This window comes from Papio anubis, chromosome 20, assembly GCF_008728515.1.
Source record: "Papio anubis isolate 15944 chromosome 20, Panubis1.0, whole genome shotgun sequence".
Taxonomy (NCBI): Eukaryota; Metazoa; Chordata; class Mammalia; order Primates; family Cercopithecidae; genus Papio; species Papio anubis.
Window position 1 is genome coordinate 37,277,823 of NC_044995.1, and position 16,280 is coordinate 37,294,102.

General features: G+C 49.4%; 1 protein-coding gene across 5 annotated transcripts in view; it reads right to left on the reverse strand.

The window, feature by feature from the left end:
- Positions 1 to 325: 325 nt before the first annotated feature.
- ZNF333 (zinc finger protein 333) overlaps positions 326 to 16,280 on the reverse strand; it is a 30,787-nt gene continuing 14,832 nt past the window's right edge. For all 5 annotated transcript variants that reach the window (XM_009193722.2, XM_003915054.4, XM_017952268.3 and 2 more), the window contains exons 6-12: positions 15,750 to 15,866; positions 14,147 to 14,234; positions 4,611 to 4,699; positions 3,844 to 3,970; positions 2,974 to 3,069; positions 2,329 to 2,405; positions 326 to 1,833 (exon numbers count right to left, since the gene is read on the reverse strand). In XM_009193722.2, the coding sequence (XP_009191986.2) occupies positions 736 to 1,833; positions 2,329 to 2,405; positions 2,974 to 3,069; positions 3,844 to 3,970; positions 4,611 to 4,699; positions 14,147 to 14,234; positions 15,750 to 15,866 (1,692 nt within the window). In that variant the 3' untranslated portion in view covers positions 326 to 735. The remainder of the gene's footprint in view (positions 1,834 to 2,328; positions 2,406 to 2,973; positions 3,070 to 3,843; positions 3,971 to 4,610; positions 4,700 to 14,146; positions 14,235 to 15,749; positions 15,867 to 16,280) is intronic.

Genomic DNA, 16,280 nt, shown 5'->3' on the forward strand with positions numbered 1-16,280 from the left:
TGGGATTACAGATGCATGCCACCAAACCTGGCTAATTTTTGTACTTTTAGTAGAGATGGGGTTTCAACATGTTGGCCAGGCTGGTCTCGAACTCCTGACCTCAGGTGATCCCCCCGCCTCAGCCTGGGATTACAGGCATGAGCCACCATGCCCAGCCAGGCGATGGAAGCTTTTAAATAGTGCATGCCACCAATCTGAACAGAAAACCCAGGTTCTTTTCTAAGGAGGAAGGGGCAATTTTGGCTGGCAGCTAGAAGAATAAGCCACACCAGACCTAATAGCAAATCTCAGCAAATACCTATGACTCAATAACAAAGAGGCCACATACTCTTCTCACCATGTAATTAAATTAGAAACCAACAACAAAAAGGCAACTAAGAAGTAGCCATATAACATGCAGGAACCTTCTAGAAAGATAGAAACATTCTATATCTGGAATGGAGTGTTAGTTACATGCATGTATGCATCTGTCAAACTCATCCAACTGTATACTTCAGATGTATGCATTTCGCTGTAAGTCATTATACCTCTATGAAAATATATCCACGTATTAGTTTTGAAAAATCTAATTCCAAATAATAGATAGGTCAAAGAATAAATGATAATGGAGGTTAAGACAATACTTACAATCAAACCAAAATGAAAATATTATACATTGAAACATGAGATGCAGCTAAAGGAGTATTATGAGGGAAAGTCATAGCCCCATGTGTTTCTATTTTTACAAAATGGAAGTTAATTAGCAAGGGGCCCACAGTATGGATGAGACATGGGTAAAGGCAGGCTACCATTCCTAATGTTCTCTCTTCCCATGTGGGTTCTTTTGTGTACAGTGAGTGAGGAGCTGTGCCTGAAGGCTTTCTCACACTGATTACATTGATAGGGTCTCCCGGCACTGTGTGTTCTCACATGTACAATAAGATGTGAAGACTGACCAAAGGCTCGCCCACATTCCTGGCATGCATAGGGCTTCTTGCCACTGTGAGTCCTTGCATGTTTCCTGAGGGATGAGGGCTCACTGAAGGCTCGCCCGCATTCCTGGCACACATAGGGCTTCTCTCCAGTGTGAGTTCGCATGTGACTCTTCAGGGTTGAAAGACGACTCAAGACCTGACCGCAAGTCCCGCACTCATACAGTTTCTCCCCTGTGTGTATCCTCTTGTGCACGTTCAGATGAGTGCTCGTCCGGAAGGGCTTGCCACACTGGTTGCATTCATATGGTTTCTCTCTGGTATGGGTTCGCAGATGTGTCTTCAGTGAAGAGTGTTCCCTGAAGGCTTTCCCACACTGGCTGCATTCAAAGGGCTTCTCTCCAGTGTGAGTTCTCACGTGGCTCCTAAGGGATGATGGCTGATTGAAGGCTTTCCCACAATCTTTACACTCATAGGGCTTCTCTCCTGTGTGGTTTCTCTGGTGCAGAATCAGGTTAAAGTTCCTTGTGAAGGTTTTCCCACACTGACTACATTCAAATGGCTTCTCTCCGGTATGGGTTCTCATGTGTCGCCGGAGATTCGAGGAATATTTGAAGGCTTGCCCACATTCTTGACAGTCAAAGCACTTCTCTGCAGTATGAGTCTTCTCATGCCTGATAAGGTCTGAGCTGTATCTGAAGGATTTTTCACATTTGGTACATGCATAGGTTTTATCCCCACTACGGATTTTCTCAGGCACGATTAGATGGGCGCTCTGGAAGAAGGAATTTCTACTCTCTTGACATTCATAGGACACCTCTCCAGCATGAATTCTCTGGTACTGGAAAAGTGGTTCGATGCTGTTAAAAGGTTTCTCAAGTTCATTATATTTATAGAGTTTTTCTCCAGGCTGAGGTTGCTCCTGTCGATGAAGGAAAATGTGAAGACCAAAGGCCTTATTAGATTCACAGATATTCTCCCCTATGTGAAATGAATGTAAGAAAAAGACAGTTCTACATCTAATACTTTTACCGTTTACGGAGTCCATACCATTTCTACCCAGAGTTCCCGCAAGTGGAACAGGGTGGATACTCTGTTGCAAAGAGCTATCTTTTCATTATTTTCATGGGGCTTCTTAGATGCAGAATTTTTCCAATTTGTGTAAGGCTAAAGTAAGTCTTAAACACTTGGTATCTCTGTCATATCTGTGAAAATGCTTACTTGTGAGAACATGATCTACGTTTAGTTTTCCACCAATCCATGACATTCACGGACTCTCTCCCAAGAAACTGCTTCCTCCTGGGTAAGCACTTCCTCCCTTGAATCTCTCTTGGCTCTTGGGCTGCTTTTCTAACTTACAGTAACCCCAGACTCATCCTACTATAGAGAACCACGAATAATCCCTGGTGAGCCTTACCCCTTTCACATCAATGGACAGAATCTCTGTAAAAGGATCTTGGTTAGGAATTGCCTCTTGGGGTTGAAGTTGAGGCTCTGAAATAAATTAGGGAAGAAAAAGTTAAACACACAGAGAAAGAAACTGTGGGATTAAGGTGACCTAAAAAGTAAGGAAGGCACATGTGGACTTTTTTTTTTCCCAAATACTGATCCTAAATACGGGAAGAAATTGCAATGAGAAGCAATGCATCTAAGAGTTAGGAAAATATTAAGGTGTTTGGCTAGGTGAGAAGTTATGTAATCAGATGAACATGGGAAGGAAATAGTAGGTAATTTACCAAAAAAGGATTCTATGAAGATTGTGACTAATGCTGAGGAAAAATATTAGCAAGAATGTACAGTGGGTTGGAAATGGATAAAATAGACACATGGAAATATTAAATATGAAGAGAAAGTAGGACAAATCTTTCTAGGAGATTCATGTAAAGTTTTAGAGATTAAAAAGGAAAGGGTAAAAGGAAAGAAGGTGGCATTTAATAAGGGAGCTCAACCAAACAGGCTTCTCAGTCAAGGATATGAATAAGTTGCCCTGATTGACAGTTTCCAAACTGGACACTCCCCTTACTGACCAGAGCTGATGCTCACCTGATCTGCCTGGGCTCACCTGCACAGGTGTCTGAGAGGATGCCCCTGTCAGTGGTCCACTGCTCTCCTCTTTGTTCCAAATAAGACAATGCATTGGGTTTGCACAGTTGATCAGCTGCTCATGAGAAAAACAACGCATGTTGTGGGAGGACTGTGCCATGCCCTGACACCAGGGCCAATATTCTCAAGTCTCTAGGGGCTCTAGAGATGGGAGGGGCAAAATGCTTGTGTCTAAATTCTGATGGACACAGCCAAACTTTTTCACTGAGAACTAAATACAAGTTCTCTCACTGGGTCCCAGAGGGCACTGAGGCTCTCTGGTCTACAAAACGAAGGGCCTGGTTCAGGAATACATTTGAGAAGCCCAAAAGCTTTTAATCACGGAGAGACAGAGCAGTAAAAAGATCTTCATTCCACAGAAAGGCCAGTAGACTGGAAGCTCATGAAGGTGGGAATTATCTGTTTTTCTACCTCTAGGTTTCCGAGACTTGCACAACTTCTGGAGCATTGCTGCCTAAGCTTGTGATGAACAGACAAAGCCTTGGCTGGGTGCAGTGGCTCATATCTGTAATCCCAGCACTTTGGGAGGCTGAAGCAGGTGGATCGCTTGAGCCCAGAAGTTCGAGACCAGTCTGGGCAACACGGCAAAACCCCACCTCGACAAAAAAAGTACAAAAATTAGCCAGGTGTGATGACACACACCTGTGGTCCCAGCTACTCAGGAGGCTGGGGTGCGAGGATCATCTGAGCCCAGGAAGTGGAGGTTGCAGTGAGCCAAAGGTTACAGTGAGCCAAGGTCACGCCATCACACTCCAGCCTGGGCAACAGAGCAAGACTCTGTCTCAGAAAAAAAAAAAAAAAAAGGAAAGAAAAGACGAAGTCGCCTTACCCACAGAGGCCAGGTTCCTATAGTTCTCCAGCATCACATCTCTATACAGGCTCCTCTGAGTAGAGTCCAGAAACACCCATTCTTCTGGGGTGAACACCACAGCCACATCTGCAAAGGTGACTGGTTCCTAAAACACACATCCATCCCAGCTCAGCCAGGGACCACTCCCACCAGTATGCCAGAGGATGCTGGAGGCGGGCAGGCCTGGGGAAGGGAAACCCCACGCAGAGGACTTTCAGACAGGGTTCTGAGATCCCCCAGAAACTGCCCCTGGGCTCACGACTCTGAACTAGAACTCCTCTCTCTACACTCCACTCCTTAAGTAAGAACAGCAAGAGGCAATAACTAATGTTGCGAGTCCTGGACCCCAGGACAGGACTTATCTATTGACAAGGAGCCAGGAAGCTCTTGCAGATCTGTCCCCCTTCTAGCTCCAGGGTCCAGCAGACCTGGGCATGGTACAGGCAAGAGGGAACGACCTGGAAAATGACTCAACTCTTTGTTCAGTGAGACCATGAAGACCACAAAATGAGGACGGCTCACATCCTTGCTTTGTTTTCCCTCCTGGGGCTCAGCAGCCTCAGGAGGGTCTGAATGAGGTGGTGGGATCATGGCCCATGCTCCCTTGCTGACACCCACTGCAAGAGGCCCAGTCCCTGAAGCATGGAGACCAACCCCATGAAATGATCCAGGCAGGTCACAGGAAGAGGGCAAGTCCAGCCTTTGAGCACAGCAGTGTTCTTTTAGAACAAGAAGTTCTTACCTACCTGTGAACAGGCGGTTGGCAGCCCAGGAGCCATAGCTTCTTCCTCTACTCTGTCCTCCTGAAGCCAGGCAGGGTCCCGTGCAGGCACAGCTAGGGGAGAAGCAAGGAGGTGTGAGGGTTGGTGCCTGGCCTACTGGGCACACTCACAGGCCCCAAGGCTGCCCACCCTGGCTGTGAGTGATCACATCTGTACACACACACATGCCCACACTCACAGGGACACACACATGTAGACACATATCTGCAAGCTCTTGCACACACATGCAATCACATACACACGTACACACGGACATGCACACATATACATGCAAACACAGTTACACACCACATGTACCTGTGCATATATATAACATATACACACAGACCAGCATACACACACTTAGAGACATGCACACAGACACACGCGTGCGCGCGCGCGCGCACACACACACACACACATATCCCTTCATTCCATATCCCAAGAGCTATAGACTCAATAATTCACCGGGAGACTCCAGTGCTCCTGCAGCACCCACCACTGTCCCCTGACTCAGCCTTGGGACAGCTCTTCCTCCCCGGCTGCCTGGCCCCTTCCTCTGCCCCCCTACACTGCAGGGCTAGTGGTGCTCCAGGACTAACCACAAGTAGAGGGCAGATAAACCACAACCAACCTGCAGGTCTGCCTTAAAAGGAAACTTCCTTCCCACCTGCCGTCAAATCAATACCACTCCTCCCTCTGCACCAGGTATCGTCCTTCCGGCCTATGACAGACAAGCAAGCAACTCCCAGATCATCACTCGTCCCCTGCATCCTCACCTCTCCCTCCCGATGGGACCTTTCCCCTCACTTTTTAAAGCTGACCCACACCCAATCCCTGACCCCATGTGTTTTCTGCAGCTGCCATAACAAAGTATCAAACTGAGTGGCTTAAAACCACAGACATGTATCCTCTCGCAGTTTTAGAGACCAGGAGTCCAAAACTAAGCTCAGCAGGGCCACGCCGCCTCTGACACTCTGAGAAGAGTCCTTTCTTGCGTCTCCCTGGCTTCTGGTGGTGGCCATCAATGCTTGGGGCTCCTTGGCTTGTGGATGCATCACTCCAGTGTCTGCCTCCCCCGTCACACGGTCCCCTCCCTGTGTCTGTCTTCACGCAGCATCTTCCTCATGTTCTCATAAGGACACAGTCATGATGGATTGGGGGCCCACCCTTGTGACCTCCTAACTTGGTTACAGCTACGAAGACCCTATTTCCAATAAGGCCACATTCACAGGGTTAGGACTTCAGCCTGTCTTTTTGGAGGGGTACAAGTCAAGCCATAACACCCCACTTTTCCCTTGGGCTACCTCTATCTCTTCATTTCCTATCATGGGCTATCTACCCTCTGTGCCCACTTCCTCCCCTCCCACTTGCTTCTCATTGCCACCGTTCCAAGGGCCGGCACCACCCTGGAATCACCAGTGACCTCCATCCGTGCTGGGAAATCCCACTGATGTGTGTTCGTCGTCCGATCTCTTCTAGGTTTGCTGTTGTTGTTGTTGTTGCTCCTGTTGTTGTTTTGAACCAGAGTCTTGCTCTGTCACCCAGGCTGGAGTGCAGTGGCACAATCACGGCTCACTGCAACTTCAAACTCCTGGGCCCAAGTGATCCTCCCACTTCAGCCTCCCAAGTAGCTAAGACTACATGTGTGTGCCACCACACCCAGTTAATTTTTAAAAAATTTTTTTAGAGATGGGGGTCTCACTATGTTGCCCAGGCTAGCCTTGAATTCCTGGCCTCAAGTGATCCTCCCACCTCAGCCCCCTGAGTAGCCAGGATTATAGCTGCAAGCCACTGCACCTAGCCAATCCCTCCTTATTATAGCCCACCCAGCCTGTGATCGGTGATCACAACCTCGGCCTCCTCTTTTTCCTGTAAGAGCTTCTCCTCCAACATGTTGCCGGCATCCACAGGTTGCAGGCCTCCTCTTCGCACCTCCCTCAACTCTCTCTGCCTTGGCGTGCAACCTCACCCATTCTCTGGGTGTCAATTCCCACATCTTCATGATGAAGCCCAAATCTCTAGGCTGACTCTGACATCTGAACACCAGACCATGTATCCAACCATTGGCTCAAATCTTTCTGCCCATCTCAGGGAACAGGAATAGAATGTACCCAAAATGAGGTCCAGAGGTCAGAGCTTCCAACCACAGAGCATTCGTTCCAGGCCTGGAAACCTCCTAGCTTTTGCCCTGATGGGTTTTAAACTTGCTCAGGACCCATGACCCCTTTTTCCCTTCCAGTTTCTCCTTTTGAAATGGGAATGTCTATCCTATGCTTGCGCCATCACTGTATCTTGGAAGCGGATCACTTGCTTTCTGATTTCTCACAGGTTCGCAGATGGAGAGGAATTTGGCCCCACAATGGACCACGCTCTGAGTCTCCCTCATACCTGCTGTAGATGACTGACATCATGAGTTGTGGGATTCTCATCAGATGAGATGAGCTTTTGAGTTGATGGTGCTTAGATGAGATTTTGCACTTAGAGTTGATGCTGGAATGGATTACAACTTTGGGAATGTCGGGATCACGTGAGTGTATTTTGCATGTGGGAAGGACATGAATTTGGGGGTACTAAAGAACAGACTGCTATGGCTTGAATTGTATCCCCCCAAAAAAATGGGAAGCCCTAACCCCTAGTATTTCAAAATGTGACCTTATTTGGAAATAGGATTGTTACAGATGTAATGAGTTGAGATGATACGAGAGTAGGGTAGGCCCTTAATCCAATACGATGGTTCTCCTAAGAGAAGAGACAGAGACAGAGACACAGAGGCGAGACGGCCGTGAGGCAACACAGGCAAAGACGGGAGGGCTGCGTCCACAAGCCAAGGAGCACCAAGGGCTGCAGGCCACCGTTAGCAGACAGGGGGCAGGATCCTCCCCCAGAACCATTAGAGGAAGCACACCCATGTCGAAACCTTAATTTCAGACTTCTGGTATCCTAAACTGTGAAAGAGAAATTTCCGTTATTAAAAAAAAAAAAAAAAAAAAAAAACTAGGTCAGGTGCAGTGGCTCACACCTGTAATCCCAGCATTTTGGGAGGCTGAGGCCAGTGTATCACTTGAGGTCGGGAGACCAACCTGGCCAATATGGCGAAACCCCATCTCTACTAGAAATACAAAAATTATCTGGGCGTGATGGCACACATCTGTAGTCCCAGCCACTCGGGAGGCTGAGGCACGAGAATCACTTGAACCCAGGAGGCGGAGGTTGCAGTGAGCCAAGATTGCACCACTGCACTCCAGCCTGGGCAACGGAGCAAGACTAGGTCTTAAAAAACAAATAAATAAATAAATGAAACTCATCACCGTCCTCCACCATGTCCTCGATCTCAGGAAGTGCTGTCCCTGTCTTTGATCAGAAATCTCACCCCTCTCTGACACTCTACACATCCCAGCAACTAATCAGAATAAATAGTGATGACATCTCTACATGGCAGTACTCACCCCCAAGCCCCTCTCCCACCCATCCCCGCTACAGCCAACGCCTACGTTGAGCCTTTTCTTTTTGGATCCACTGAAATGTCCCCCTCAGAGTGCCCCATCCTGAGGTCTCCTCCCCTGTAGAAAGAGCCCCTTCTCTCCTTTTCTCCGATAGGACCCGTTCCCTTTCTTCACATCCCTTTCCCATCTGTAACCAGCTATGTATTGTAGCCATGGGTGTTTATTTTCTGTCATCCTCACTGGATTGGAAGCTTTGTAAGAATCAGCCTGGGTGCTTTTACCACCCTGTTCCTGATACCCTACTTGGCACAAAAATGCTCCATGTCATTGGTAAATGAATATATGAACCATCAAATTAACTCAACCTCAATACAAATGTTTTATATGCATTATTACTATAAATTTTTTGAGACAGGGTCTTGCTCTCTCACCCAGGCTGGACTAGCTCACGGCAGCCTTGAATTCCTGGGCTCAAGTGATTCTCCCTCCTCAGCCTCCTGAGTAGCGAGACCACAGGTGCACACAACCATGCCTGGCTAGTTTTCTTATTTTGTAGAGATGGGGTCTTGCTATGTTGCCCAGGCTGGTCTCGAACTCCTGGCCTCAAGAAGTCCTCCCTCCCACCTCAGCCTCCCAAAGTGCTGGGATTACAGGCATGAGCAACCACGCCTGGCCTCTATGTGTTTTAAATCATTCCTCAATTCCCTACTGTGCAGAAAGGAGTGAACCCACCAGGCCTGGATGGACTCCTTAGTGAGATGTGTTTACAAGGTTAGCCCTTGGGCTAACCAAGGGCTAACCAAGTCTGAGAACTTGGATTTCAGGAAGTTTCCCACCCCCCTAACTGATAAAAGAAACTCACTCCACTTAAACCACTTGTACAAACAATGCGGTTTATGTTGAACACCTGCTTTCCTTCTGAAAGTCTGGAATTTAGGGACTGTTTCCTCCAAAACTCATGCTGAAATGTTAATCCCCAGTGTCGGAGGCGGGATTTGGGGGCAGATCCCTCAAGAATTGATTAATGCTCTCCAACGGAGAGAATGAGTACTCTTCTTTTTTTTTTTTTTTTTTTTTTTTGAGACGGAGTCTTGCTCTGTCACCCAGGCTGGAGTGCAGTGGCCGGATCTCAGCTCACTGCAAGCTCCTCCTCTCGGGTTCACGCCATTCTCCTGCCTCAGCCTCCCGAGTAGCTGGGACTACAGGCACCCGCCACTTCGCCTGGCTAGTTTTTTGTATTTTTTTTTTAGTAGAGACGGGGTTTCACCGTATTAGCCAGGATGGTCTCGATCTCCTGACCTCATGATCCGCCCGTCTCGGCCTCCCGAAGTGCTGGGATTACAGGCTTGAGCCACCGCGCCCGGCCATGAGTACTCTTCTATTACTTCCCAAGGGAGCTGGTTGTTAAAAAGAGCCTGGCACCTTTCCCCCTTCCCTTCCCTCCCCACCACCCTGCTCCTGCTTCCTCCCTCACCATGTGATCTCGACACACTGGCTCCCCTTCCCCTTCTGCCATAAGTGGAAGCAGCCTGAGGCCCTCTCCAGGAGCAGATGTTGGTGCCATGCTTCTGGTACAGCCTGCAGAACCGTGAGTCAAATACACTTCTTGTTTTTTCAAACAGGGTCTCACTGTCACCCAGGCTGGGGTTCAGTGGTGCAATCTCAGCTCACCGCAACCTCTGCCTCCCAGGCTCCAGTGATTCTCCCACCCCAGCCTCCCAAGTAGCTGGGATTATAGGCACACGCCACCATGCCTGGCTAATTTTTGTATTTTTAGTAGGGACATGGTTTCACCATGTTGGCGAGGCTCCTGACCTCAAGTGATCGGCCCACCTTGGCCTCCCAAAGTGCTGGGATTCCAAGCGTGAGCCACTGCGCCTATCCTTCTTTTCTTTATAAATCACCCAGACTCTGGTATTCCCTTATAGCAACACGAACCAACTAAGACAGGCACATTCTGAGCTGTACCTCAAGTCAGCCTACTTGGCCAGTGAAAACGGTGTGCGCTCAGTCTCTAATAAGCTTTGCTAGTAGACAACATTGCATGTGGTGCTGGCACAACTTGGCGATAGATAGATAGAGGAATCAAGCCTGTCCTGTGCGACTGTGCTCGGAGAGGACTCTGGAAGCCTGGCTCTGGTTTCCTCTGGGCTTCCTTTTGCTTTTTTTTTTTTTTTTTTTTTTTTTTGAGACAGAGTCTTACTGCAACCTCCTCCTCTCAGGTTCAAGCGATTCTCCTGCCTCACCACCATGCTTGGCTAATTTTTGTATTTTTAGTAGAGATGGAGTTTTGCCATGTTGGCCAGGCCAGTCTCCAACTCCTGGCCTCAGGTGATCCGCCCGCCTCGGCCTCCCAAAGTGCTGGGATTAGGCGTGAGCCACCGTGCCCAGCACCCCCTTTGTTGATTCTGCTTAATATCCACTTGTGGTAATAAATCATAGCCATGAGTACGACATCTCCTGTGAGTCCTCCTAGTGGATCATCGAGCCTGGGGTGGTCTTGGGGGAACCCAGCACACCTCCTCCACACTCAACCCCAAGTCTAGACCAGCACCACTCTACTCCTAACAGCCTCCACCTACCACTGCTTTCCTCGCTGAGCCCACACTCCTCACAAGTGCTGGGGGGTGGGGTTCTATTAAAATCACAGGTGCAAGGCCGGGCACGGTGGCTCACACCTGTAATGCCAGCACTTTGGGAGGCCGAGGCGGGCGGATCACGAGGTCAGGAGATCGAGACCATCCTGGCTAACATGGTGAAACCCCATCTCTACTAAAAATACAAAAAATTCGCCAGGCGTGGTGGCGGGCGTCTGTAGTCCCAGCTACTCGGGAGGCTGAGGCAGGAGAATGGCATGAACCCCAGAGGCAGAGCTTGCAGTGAGCCAAGATTGCGCCACTGCACTCCAGTCTGGGCGACAGAGTGAGACTCCATCTCAAAAAAAAAAAAAAAAATCACAGGTGCATTGCACCACTCACCTAAACACGTCACTGGCTCCCAGTGGGCTTAGAACATGGGCCAAGGTTCTTGTCCTGCACTTCCAAGCCCTAAACAATCTGGAACCTGCTTCTTCTTCAATCAGCTCACACCACTCTCTCTCCACTTCTCCCTCCTCCCTTCACAGCATCTTCCATGGGCCCTGGATGCAAACGGTTCTCTGCTCCACGGGGAATTTTATCAATGTTGTTCCTAAGCCTGATATCCTCTCTCCGAACCTCCCAACAGCCCAACACCTGACCAAGCTAAATGTTACAGTATTTATCATGGTCTAGGTCAGGGTTTGTCCCCCAGGGTACATTTGGTGTCGAGCTGTCATTCCAAAATACCATGTACTAGGTGACTTAACAGAAATTTGCTGCTAACAGTTCTGGATGCTGGAAGTTTGAGATCAAGATGTCAGCATGGTTGGTTTCTGGTGAGGGCTCTCTTCCTGGCTTGCAGACAGCTGCCTTCTGGCTGTGTCCTCACATGGGCGAGAGACAGCTCTGGTGTCTCTTCCTCTTTTTGTAAGGGCATGAGTTCTGTTGGTTCAGGGCTTCACCCTTATGACTTTATTTAACCTTTGTCACCGCCTTAGAGGCCCCATCTCCCATGGCACCTTCGGGGGAGACACTAGGGCTTCAACACGAACTTTGGGGAGGGGAAGCACAATTCAGTCTGTAGCATCTAGAGACACTTTAGCTTTTCATGACTAGGGGGTATGTGGATGTTACGAGCTGAAGTGTATTACCCCAAAAATTCATATCTTGAAGTCTTAACCCCTGGTATCTTATCTCACCCCTGGTAACCATATTTGAACATAGAGTCTTTAGAGGTAATTAAATTCAAATGATGTCAGTAGGGCGGGCCCTAGTCCAATATGACTGGTGTACTTAAAAGATGTATTAGTCCGCTTTGCACTGCTATAAAGAACTACCTGAGACTGGGGAATTTATAAAGAAAAGAGGTTTAATTGGCTCCTGGTTCCACAGGTTGTATAGGAAGCATGGCTGGGCAGGACTCAGGAAACTTACAATCATGACGGAAGGCAAAGGGGAAGCAGGCACGTGCTACATGGCTGGAGCAGGAGGAAGAGAGTGAAGCGGGAGGTGCTACACACTTTTAAACAACCGGATCTCGTGAGAACTCACTCACTATCAAGAGAACTGCAAGGGGAAGTCCACCCCCATGATCCAGTCACCTCCCACCAAGCCCTTCCTCCAACATTGGAGATTACAATTTGCCATGAGATTTAGGCGGGGACACAAATCCAAACCCCATCACAAGAAGACGACATTTGGACACAGGCATGTACAGAGGGAAGATGATGTGAAGACACAGAGACAAGATGGCCATCTACACACCAAGGAGAGGCTTCCAAAGGAACCAGCCCTGCCAACACCTTGATCTCGAGCTTCTGGCCTCCAGAGTGGTAAGACAACATATTTCTGCTGTTTAATCCACCCAGTTGGTGGAACTTTGATATGGCAGCCCTGGTAAACTCATAGAGGAAAAGCACTGCTAGCGTCTAGTTGAGTTGAGGCCAGGGATGCTGCTCAACATCCTACAATGCATAGGACGGCCCACAACTGAGAGTAAACAGGCCCCAGTATCAGCAGTGTGGCAGTTGAGAAACCCTGGCCTAAGCTTAAATATCCATCCTTTCCCAGAATTCTCCCCTGTGCCCTGAGATGAAGTCCTTGTACAACACACTTGCATTGGACTCTGTTACTCATTTCAAACTCTGACCACCCAGCGGACTGTGAGCTCCACGGAAGAGGGGTCACTGTTTTCTTTGTGACTGTTTCCTGGTCCCCATCGCACCACCAGATGATGATGACAATGGTGGTGTTACCCGCTTCACGAAGTAACAAAATAGGCCGGGCACGGTGGCTCACACCTCTGGTCCCAGCACTTTGGGAGGCTGAGGTGGGCAGATCACTTGAGGTCAAGAGTTTGAGACCAGCCTGGCCAACATGGCAAAACCCTGTCTCTACTAAAAATACCATAATTAGCCGGGCATGGTAGCACACACCTGTAATCCCAGCTACTTGGGAGGCTGAGGCAGGAGAATCGCTTGAACCCAGGAGGCAGAGGTTGCAGTGAGCCAAGATCACGCCACTGTACTCCAGCCTGGGTGACAGAGCGAGATGCTGTCTCAATTGAAAAAAAAAAAAAGAAGTAGTAACAAAATAGAGCCTAGCCCAGAAGGCTTACCAAAAATATACTGAAGAGCAACACGTGACCTAGATCTAAGAATTGTTCCCTGTCAAGAAGACAACAGAGATTCCAGACACAAGAGTGGATGGCACTTTTAAGAAACAAAGTTTATTATTCTTACTAGAAGGCAAACTGGAAGAAAACAAACACCTTACCATTAAAGCTAAAATGTTATTTGTCTTCTAGAATTAATTTCTTCCCCACTTCTCAGGAGAAGTGGCTTTGAACCTCTTTTTTTAGAGACAGGGACTCATTCTGTCACCCAGGCTGCAAATACAGTAAAGCAACTGTAGTTCACATCAGCCTTGACCTCCTGGGCTCAAGCGATCCTTCTGCCTCAGTCTCTCAAGTAGCTAGGACTTAGGAGGCACCACCTGTGGCTAATTTTTTTTTTTTTTTTTTTTAGAAATAGGGGTCTCACTATGTTACCCAGGCTGGTCTCGAACTCCTGGCCTCAAGCAATCCTCCTGCCTATGCCTTGCAAAGCACTGGGATTAAAGGCATGAGCCACTGCAACCAGCCTGAACCTCATTTTTAAAAACCCAGTTAAAACACAGGCCATTTCTAGTAAATTCAATCATAATTTTCAAAAATTGGTATTATCGTGTAGTCAAGAATTTCATGTTGCCCAAAGAGAGGTCTGGCCTTTTCCTGCGGTTGAGTGAACCTCTCTTTCTTAACAGAAGAATCTGTCACTGGATGTGCCCTCCTGCTTACACACACAAATAACGAGAGGCTTTCTGCATCCTCTCCCTATGGTGCCACGGCAGTGCCTGCAGTCAGAGGAAATGTAGGCAGGATGGGATACAAGTTCCTGGACAGAACACAAGGATAGCAGGGCCCTCTGGCCACGTGTTCCATGCGGCACTCACTCACCAGAATCCCCGGCCACCCACGGGTCGGGGGGGCCCAGCGTAGGCACTGGTATCAACACCCTCTGAATCTGCACAGCGGCCTTCAGTCCCTGCACAGAGTGACAGGGGTCACAGTTAGAGTCAAGAGGCTGAGGGGGTCCACTCACACCTGCTCACCCCAGATGAATGTGCATGTTTGATCCTGCTTCGGGGAACATATTAATAAAAGAAGAGATAGACCCATTTACCTTGTCAGGATTTACCCAATCCTTAAATACAAAGCTAATCACTGTGATCCAAAATGGCCTGGAGAGAGGGTGCCCAGGCAGGGGCCGGGGAAGGTGGCACCCTCCAAGGAGGCTCCAGAAGTCAGGGAAAAGCTGGGAAAACAGTGGGGAGTGGATGGCCAGGAGGTTGAGGGGTAGAGGGAAGATTGGAGGTGGACCTGCGTGAGAGAGGAGCAGACAGTCAGTGAGTTTTTCTGGGAGGAAGACCCCTCCTTGGAGTAGGATGTGAACTCTTCTCTGCTGGCAGCTGCTTGCTCAGGAAACACGTCTGACCTGACTTGCACTTCTAAGGGATCGCTCTGGCTTCTGTGTCCAGGGTGGGGCCCAGGCGCCTGTCAGGAGCCGACCTAGAGTCCAGGAGAGCTAACAGTGGCTCTAGGCAGGGGGGCAGCAGCGGGGACAGGAGGGGCAGCTGGAGGTGGGTTACACGTTGGAGATAACGCTAGCAGGACTTGGTGGTGGATGGGGGGTGGGGGGTACATGCAGCAGGTCCCTTGGGCGAGGGAACAGGGCAGGGACAAGTGAAAGAGGCCTTTTCTCCTCGTGCAGGGCTCAGGATGTGCCTTACAGCAGTAGTCACCAACCTTTTTGGCACCAGGGACCAGTTTCATGGAAGACAATCTTTCCACAAACCAGGGTTGGGGTATGGTTTTGGCATGAAACTGTTCCACGTCAATTATCAGGCATTAGTTAGATTCTCATAAGGAGCCTGCAGCTTAGATCCCTCACATGCGCAGTTCACAATAGGATTCGCGCTTCCCCGAGAATCCAGTGCTGCTGCTGATCTGACAGGAGGCGGAGATCAGGCATGGATGCTCGCCCGCCGCTCACCTCCTGCTCTGCAGCCTGGTTCCTAATAGGCTAGGGGCTAGCACTGGTCCACGGCCTGGGGGTTAGCGACCTTTGCCTTACAGTGGCTCTCTCTCCCATTCTCTCTCTGCCTTGGTAAGGACACACAGGGCCCAGAGCCAAGAGGTCCTCGCTTCCCTGAGCCTGCTCAGGTCATAGGACCTGCCAGTTCCTGTCAGTTTCCAGGTCGTGGAAGCAGTGGGACTGGGGTGGAAGGACAGGAAGAAAAAAGGCTGGACCAGGAAAGGCAGGGCCCACAGTCTAACAACCAGACCCTCTCCCAGGACCCACCCTGGAGCCCGCCATCACCCTGGGGACAAGTATATTCAACACAGAAACAGACTGCACCACCCCAAGCCCACAGCCTGGGCCTCCTACAGGCCCCAGAAGCCCTCCTTTCCCTCCCCTACCCCAATTTACAGACACTCCGCACCCCAGGCCTTCCTGACTGTGCCTGGTGCCATCACAGTGAACCTCTCCCAGGCTTACCATGCATCCCGGAGACCAAGGCGGCTCCTGGAGAGCTGGCCGGTCCTCCTGAGTCAATAGTGTCTCCTTCGCTTCTATAGAGGGCACCAGCTGCATCCTCAGGAACAGCCCCGGCCCCTGGGAAAAGACAGGAGGGTGCTGAGCAGGACAGAGGTAGCACTGCAGCTGTTCTCGGCCCAAGAGACCTTTGGTTTGGGGCTTAGGGCTGCCAGAAGTCAAGGCAAATGGGGCTGGGTGCAGTGGCTCATGCCAATAATCCCAGCACTTTGGGAGGCTGAGGTGGAAGAATTGCTTGAGGCCAGGAGTTCAAGACCAGCCTGGCCAACATGGCGAAGCCCCATTGACATGGTTTGGCTCTGTCCCCACCAAAATCTCATCTTGAATTCCCACGTGTTGTGAGAGGGACCCAGTGGGAGGTAATTGAATCATGGGGGCAGGCCTTTCCCATGATTGTTCTCATGATAATAACTAAGTCTCATGAGATCTGATGGTTATTATAAGGGGAGTTTTCCTGTGCAAGGTCTCTTTAGT